The sequence below is a fragment of the Chelonoidis abingdonii genome, chromosome 4, assembly GCF_003597395.2.
Source record: "Chelonoidis abingdonii isolate Lonesome George chromosome 4, CheloAbing_2.0, whole genome shotgun sequence".
Taxonomy (NCBI): domain Eukaryota; kingdom Metazoa; phylum Chordata; order Testudines; family Testudinidae; genus Chelonoidis; species Chelonoidis abingdonii.
In genome coordinates, this window is record NC_133772.1 from 40098185 (window position 1) to 40105842 (window position 7658).

The 7658-nt window shown below is 39.3% G+C and overlaps 1 protein-coding gene across 1 annotated transcript in view; it reads right to left on the reverse strand.

Annotated features, from left to right (window-relative positions):
• Positions 1 to 7658, reverse strand: part of CHID1 (chitinase domain containing 1) — a 323968-nt gene that overhangs the window by 214918 nt on the left and 101392 nt on the right. Inside the window, 1 exon segment of the mRNA XM_075065078.1 lies at positions 1675 to 1776. Within this exon segment, the coding sequence (XP_074921179.1) occupies positions 1675 to 1776 (102 nt within the window).

Below are 7658 nucleotides of genomic sequence, written 5' to 3' on the forward strand. Positions count from 1 at the left end.
AAAAAAAAAAAAGAATCCTCCCAATCTTAGATAAGACTATCCAAGGAAATTCAGAATAAAAGATTAAATCTAGTTGAAAAAATCCTGTCTCAAGCTAAGGTACTACTATAAAATCACATTTATTTAATAATGGAAATGGCCGGTGTTATTACAGACTGTAAAAGAAGTGACTCCTTGTGCAGAAAGAGCAGCTGCACTGCAGCAACAAGAGATTTAAGCAACTGTATGCACTAGTTAAAGAACTGACTCAGAAAGTCTCCAAAACACAGTTTAAAACCAAAAGTTGCTGTTCCATCAAAATTCCACCTCAAATTAAAGTGATATCTTACAGCTGTTTGATTTTGATACCAAGCTCAAGAGCAAACAAATTTAATACACTTGTGCAATTCTTTAATGCAGTTAAGTTTTTAAGGCTTTGTTTATTCAGCTAATAATTTATCACTTGCTAGATTCTCTATCTTGAAAGTGTCTATACAGTTAATACATATAGAAGACGATGATGCAACATTATACATTTTAAGAATACAGTCTTAGCAGTATTGTATTCCATTGCCAGCTACGAGTAAATGTCAGTGGGAGAGTCTAAGCAAAAACTGCCAGGGTCACTTTGACAAGCTTCCCGTTTTGTCACTATTTTTCATCTGATTGTGTAGCCATAAGAAACTGGCTGCATACGTGGCTGGGATTGGAACGTGCTTCAGCATAGAGAATTTAAAAGAAATATGTTCAAATGTTCTCATTTCCAGATACATATTTTTTTTTAATTCTAGGGCTTTAGGAGTGGATTGTTGAGAATGAATGGTAGAAACTGAGAAAGAGGAGCAGTAGAGGCAGGCTGTAGGAAGATGTGGGAGTGAGGGAGATGAACTCTTTTCCAAAAATAAAGACAAGATTCTTTTAAACATTTGGTTGGAAAAACAAGAACCAAACAAACCTGTCTAGACGTTATCAAAATGCTAATATACTAGATATGACAAAGGTCCCTTAGGAGTGCTACAGATCAGTACAAATGAATGGTATGATATTCCTAATGGCAGGGAGATTTTACTAATTCACCTCAATACTGACCTTGGGAAACCAAATTTCAGCAAGGTACTGTCTATTTAGCAGGAGCTTCAGAAGCATAGTTTTATCAGGAACTTGAGTTTGAAATCAACCACGGCCAGTGGGAATGAAAGTATTTAGCATAGCATTTAAAAACAGTTTGTTAAATGCTAGAGTCTACTCTAAGACCAAATTAGGCAAGTACAAACATCAGTTGCACACAATGTCATTTTTCCACAGAATGAAAGTACACTTGTACATTCATCCCATCATGGGTTTTGAAACTGCACCAGCTAGGGTCTGAAAGCAAAGCAAAGCAAAGATTATCTTACATAGAAGAAACTAACCTCCAGTTACTAGCAAACAAACTCTTGAGCTGAGGTTCAAAACCCTTTAAGAGATCTGGAATCCAATTTCCATTAATGTTAATGAGAATAAAGTATCCTAATCTTAAACATCTTTGAAAGTCTCAGCCTTCATCTATAATCCTAACTGCTAACCAAAAAGCCTTATCTGGTGTAGTTAGAACAAACTATCCACTCTTCTTGTGATCAGCCAAGGCTGTACCTTTCACAGCTACATAACTGATAATTAATTTCTGGTTATTCGTGCCCAGCCATGTAGCCTTACCGCTGTGGTGTTGAATAGTCGTACGTCATGAGACTGAAGCTGTCCATTACTGGGGCCAATTGATCAAATTCTTTCTTTGTGAACATTCCCAGCTGGTTGGTCCTTTCAACAAACAAACAAACAAACAAGACCAAGTATTATATACTTTGGGTTGCTCTCTCCCCCTAGATTAGAATAATTAAATTTAATGCAGTTTTATCACATAGCACAAAACTTTCATTTGGGGATTGCAGTACGACACCTCAGTGACATTCTTAAAATAAATCCTTAAGACAAGATATTGAGTACTACTGCACTGCCCATGGGAAGTGTCAAAGAATTGGACATTCACAATATACTTTTAAAGATATATTTGCAACATAAGTACAATTAATCTAAGAACTATGTTCTAATCAAATTTCTTCATGTAATATTGGACTAAACCAATACACTAATAGTCTTTGAAAAGCCAAGCAATTAATTGTTTTTACAGTTGCTATTTTCATTTAAAATGCTAAGCTATTCTTGAAAAAAACAAAACAGATTTATAAGTAATTAAATGAATTGAACTGTTCCGACAAAAACATGAAATAGGTAACTTCTTGAGAAAATGCCCTCCCCCTCATATTCATGTCGTAGGAACTGGCAAAAGTAGTCTATGCTGCACTAAGATAAGCCCGTTTTGTTTCTTTTTAACCACTGCTAATACAACCACAAAGTCCCAAATAATGGAATGACAACAACACTGGGTGCTTTCAGCAATAGATGGTGGTATGTACACTTGCTTTGAGGTTGGACATAAGTGCTGCACTAACAGCAATAAGGATTCCTTTAACTCTGAGAAGGTGATGCAATTACTGAATTCTGAGATTTAATTTACCAAGGTCAAGCAGGTTGACACCATTTAGCAAGATGCATAGCTTAGAGATCCAAAAGACTGTTTTTCCTGTGAGATCTAGTATTTTTGTACAAGCGTATATAAGAGGATGAATTAATTCCCTTATTAAATTTAGCTATTTTCCTCCAACAACTGCCTTTAGCAATGACCCATGATCCTTTATGAAGAAGGAGGGGACTCTAAAATCTGGAGAGTGTGGCAAAGGGAAAAAATGAACAAAGAGGAGAGGTTTGTTTCCTGGAAGATTAATGAAACCTGGAATTCAGGTTAAATTGAGTTGGTAGAGGAGGAAAAAATGGCAAAATACCATGCTATAAACGTCTGCCTTGAATTTTCTTGAGTTGAATAGAGGAAGGACCAGTGCATGAGTTTCTCTACTACAAGCTTAAGTAAAGGGATGAATTTAACAAATTTTTCTCATGAAAACAACAAAAATCGCTCAGGATTTGTTGTTATTTTTAGAATGACCTTTATTTATATAACCAAGTGTCAAGTCTCCAACCCAACTGCATGTATTTTGTTAGTTCTGGGCATTTAGAGGTCCCTGAATTTCTTATGTTTTCTTTTTAGGTAGGCTGGGAAATACTCACTAGGTACTCTTTGAAATTCCTTCAAAGAGCAATGGTCATAACATCAGAGAAGGGATAAGTTAAAGCAGTATTATGCCTCTTCCTATCACTCTCCCCAGGAAATATAAGACAGCCTTGATAAAAACACACCCCAAAGAGTGGGCAGGTGTGGGAGCAGACACTGGAAGGAACATCTGTGTCCCCCCAACCATAGGCTCTGGGAGAGCTGGGGAAGAGAGAGATAAAAGGAGAAACAGTTCACTTCCTCGTAAGTCAGAGCTAAACACAAAGAGGAATTCTGCAAAGGAGCAATGAGCGTGGGTTGCTACAAACTCCATTTTTCTTAACAGAAAAGAGCAAAGTTATGTACTTGCAAGTACGTGTGGTGCTATTCTGTGTGTCACCCACAAAATGTAGTGAACATAATTCCCATTAAAGAGATTAGAGGGAAAGTATTTCAGAGTTCACAATTTTTCCTGACCAATAGCTTTATAGGAACAGAGTTATTAGGTCTAAAAATTTACTACTATCCTTTATCTAGAAATGCTGCAAATAAAACTAACTTCTGCTCCATCACTCTGGGAAAAAAAGTTAATGGAGCAGAAATTAAGAAGTGGTGTGGAATAGTCATTTTCCATGTGCACGTTGACATACGTGGACTGAGTACAAATGATATTTGCAAGTCAGGTCACTTAACCTGACAAAGCACATACTAGAATCAGATTATTTACTTCCAGTATAGAGAAACATGTTGGCAACTAGTATCAGAGGGGTAGCCGTGTTAGTCTGGATCTGTAAAAGCAGCAGAGAATCCTGTGGCACCTTATAGACTAACAGACGTTTTGGAGCGTGAGCTTTCGTGGGTGAATACCCACTTCGTCAGACGCAGCAGGCAGTGGAAATTTCCAGGGGGTAGGTATATATATGCTAGCAAGCAAGCTAGAGATAACGAGGTTAGTTCAATCAGGGAGGATGGGGCACTGTTTCTAGCAGTAGAGTGTGAAAACCAAGGGAGGAGAAACTGGTTCTGTAATTGGCAAACCCATTCACAGTCTTTGTTTAGTCCAGAGCTGATGGTGTCAAATTTGCAAATGAACTGAAGCTCAGCAGTTTTCTCTTTGAAGTCTGGTCCCGAAGTTTTTTTTGCTGCAGGATGGCCACCTTAAGGTCTGCTATAGTGTGGCCAGGGAGGTTGAAGTGCTCTCCTACAGGTTTTTGTATATTGCCATTCCTGATATCTGATTTGTGTCCATTTATCCTTTTCCATAGTGACTGTCCAGTTTGGCCGATGTACATAGCAGAGGGGCATTGCTGGCATATGATGGCGTATATTACATTGGTGGACGTGCAGGTGAATGAACCTGGTGATGGTGTGGCTGATCTGGTTAGGTCCTGTGATGGTGTCGCTGGTGTAGATATGTGGGCAGAGTTGGCATCGAGGTTTTGTTGCATGGATTGGTTCCTCAGCTAGAGTTACTATGGTACGGTGTGCAGTTGCTGGTGAGAATACGTTTCAGGTTGGCAGGTTGTCTGTGGGCAAGGATTGGCCTGCCACCCAAGACCTGTGAAAGTTGGGATCATTGTCCAGGATGGGTTGTAGATCCCTGATGATGCGTTGGAGGGTTTTAGCTGGGGCTGTATGTGATGGCCAATGGAGTCCTGTTGGTTTCTTTCTTGGGTTTGTCTTGTAGTAGGAGGCTTCTGGTACACGTCTGGCTCTGTTGATCTGTTTCCTTATTTCCTCGTGCGGGTATTGTAGTTTTGAGAATGCTTGGTGGAGATTTTGTAGGTGTTGGTCTCTGTCTGAGGGGTTAGACCAGATGCGGTTGTACCTCAGTGCTTGGCTGTAGACAATGGATCGTGATGTGCCGGGATGGAAGCTGGAGCATGAAGGTAGGCATAGCGGTCGGCTAGGTTTTCGATATAGGGTGGTGTTAATGTGACCATCACTTATTTTGCACCGTGGTGTCTAGAAGTGGACCTCTTGTGTAGATTGGTCCAGGCTGAGGTTGATGGTGGGGTGGAAGTTGTTTGAAATCGTTCGTGGTGGCAACTGTTTGTTTTGATACATGCTATGGCTGCCTTGTGCTCCAAGAACCAGTAATTTAGTTGCCACATTAAGGAGTCCTTCTCTTCTTCTCCCCAAGGCTTCAAGCACAAATTAAAAAAAAAAAATCTTCTCTTCTGGGACCCATGTGTGAGCCTCAGTCTTCTCAACTGTGATCTGCCTGCCATTTTATTGCAAATTTAAATCATAAACTTTCTACAAGAATAAATCAAATAAAGAGTATCTTTGTTACAATGTCATGGTAACCTGAACGCCTGTAGGCAAAATAGTTTCCCTTCCACAACCCCAGCAAAATGCATTTTCTGTAAATTGATTCTGATTATTTCTGGAGGGAAGCATAAGGAGTAATTATACCAAGCATTAGATTTTTATGGTATGTTGTATTGCTTGGTAGATTAAGCAGGGTAAAACTTTAATGAAACTCAGCGATGCAACTTGCCCACCACAATTTTTTCGAATGAACTACCAAAGAATAGGGAAAAGGCATGCAAAATACTGTCATTGTCTTGCACACACAGGCTCGTAACTGAACTGTTTCAAATAAGTGTAACCCTCTGCATGCTGGGAGTGGCGCTCTGTTCCCCTCTAGCAGCGGCTAGGCAGCTAAAAACTGATGAGCTTGCTATAGCCTTGGCTAAGAAACATGTCTTTTAGATCATGCAGTAGCAGCTAATGCATTTAGATCCAGAGATCCCAGGTTTGATCCCCACTGCCAACACCCCTGTGTGAGGTGGCATTACATAAGAAAGGACAATAGGCCAGGAACAAAGGTCTGCAGAAAAATACTTCATCGACAGAGGTGTAAACATCTATCACTTTCAATTCAACAGCAGTCAATCAATTCTGCACAAACCATTTGCAAAACCCCTCAGCTGGGGGGACAGCGGGGAGAGTCATTTTGCTCAATGCAAGGCCTTTCAGAAATATTCTCAGTAAAAGAATTGATACTTGAGGATAGAAACTCAGACTCACAGACTTTAAGGCCAGAGGGGACCATTATGATCATATAGTCTGATCTCCTAGACATCACAGACTACAGAACTTCACCCACCCACTCCTATAATAGACCCCTAACCTCTGGCTGCATCACTAAAGTCTTCAAATTATGATTGTAAGACTGCAAGTTGAAGAGAATCCACCATTTACATTAGTTTAAACCAGCAAGTGACCCATGCCCCATGCTGCAGAGGAAGGTGAAAAACTCTCAGGGTCTCTGCCAATCTGACCCAGGGGAAAATTCCTTCCCAATCCCAAATATGACAATCAATCAGTTAGACCAGAGGTCTCCAAACTTTATGAGTTGAGGGCTATATTAGATTTTTGAAGGGGCTTTGCAGACAGAAGCAATGGTGAAAAAATTAAAGATATGCAAAATCATTAAAAAAAGAATTATTATTTTAGGATTAGTGAGAAGTATGGTACTGATGTTTTTCTGACAAAACTGCATTTAGCAGTGGTTCAAAGTTAGTGTTCCCTAACATCAAAATTGATTGTAAATGTTCATCAGACAAGGTCGATCTATAGCTGGATTTCACATATTTCATCATCGAAAATGTTTTTTCACACACATAAGCAGTGCCAAACACTGACATTAATCCATGGACAAAGTTTTTTACATGAGCATATTGATCACATGGCAGGCATTTATAGAAATCTACCAGATTTCCCTCCTTATATTTGTCCTTCAACAAGTCATTGGATTGCAGGTCAATCACTTCCATTTGAAGTTCAGGTGGCAGTTTTTTGAGATCACAATCAAATGGGTTTTGGAAGATCCATATTTCTCCTGCATTCACATCAAGGTCAGAGAAACGCTCCTGTAACTGTAGTTTCAGATCAGAAATGATTTCTTGTGCAAACCTAGTTGGGAATTGTGATTCAGTTTCTTGGTTGAACTTTACACAACATGTAAAATGAGCAAAGCAGTCCCTCATCAGTTGGAACTCAAAAAGAACTAGTTTTTGCCTGAATACTTTCACCTGGGTGTACATGTCACAGATAAGTCCATTTTCCCCTTGTAGTCTAAGACTGAAGTAATTCATGTGCTTGGTCAAGTCTACGAAAAAGCTAATTTCCAAAGCCATTCACTGTTTGTGAGTAAAGGTAGAGGTGGTTGTTTTTTTTTTTAAGAACATTTCAATTTCAGTTCTAAGCTCGAAAAATCATGACAAAACCTTTCCAAAGCTCAGCCACTGAACTGAAGTTTGGTAGAGCAAATTGTGATATTCTGATTCTATTTTCCACCAGAAATGCTTGGAACTGACGATGGTTAAGTCCATGCGAGTGAATGAAATTCACGGTTGAAACTATGGGTTCCATAACGCGTGACAAATCCAAATATTTCCTGCACAATGCTTGCTGATGAAGAATGCAATGAAGAATAGGCTTGGGACAGCCCGCACTTTCACAAGCTTTGTGGATTTGTCCAACCAAACCTTTTTTTGAACCTCACATGTTTCTATCTCCATCA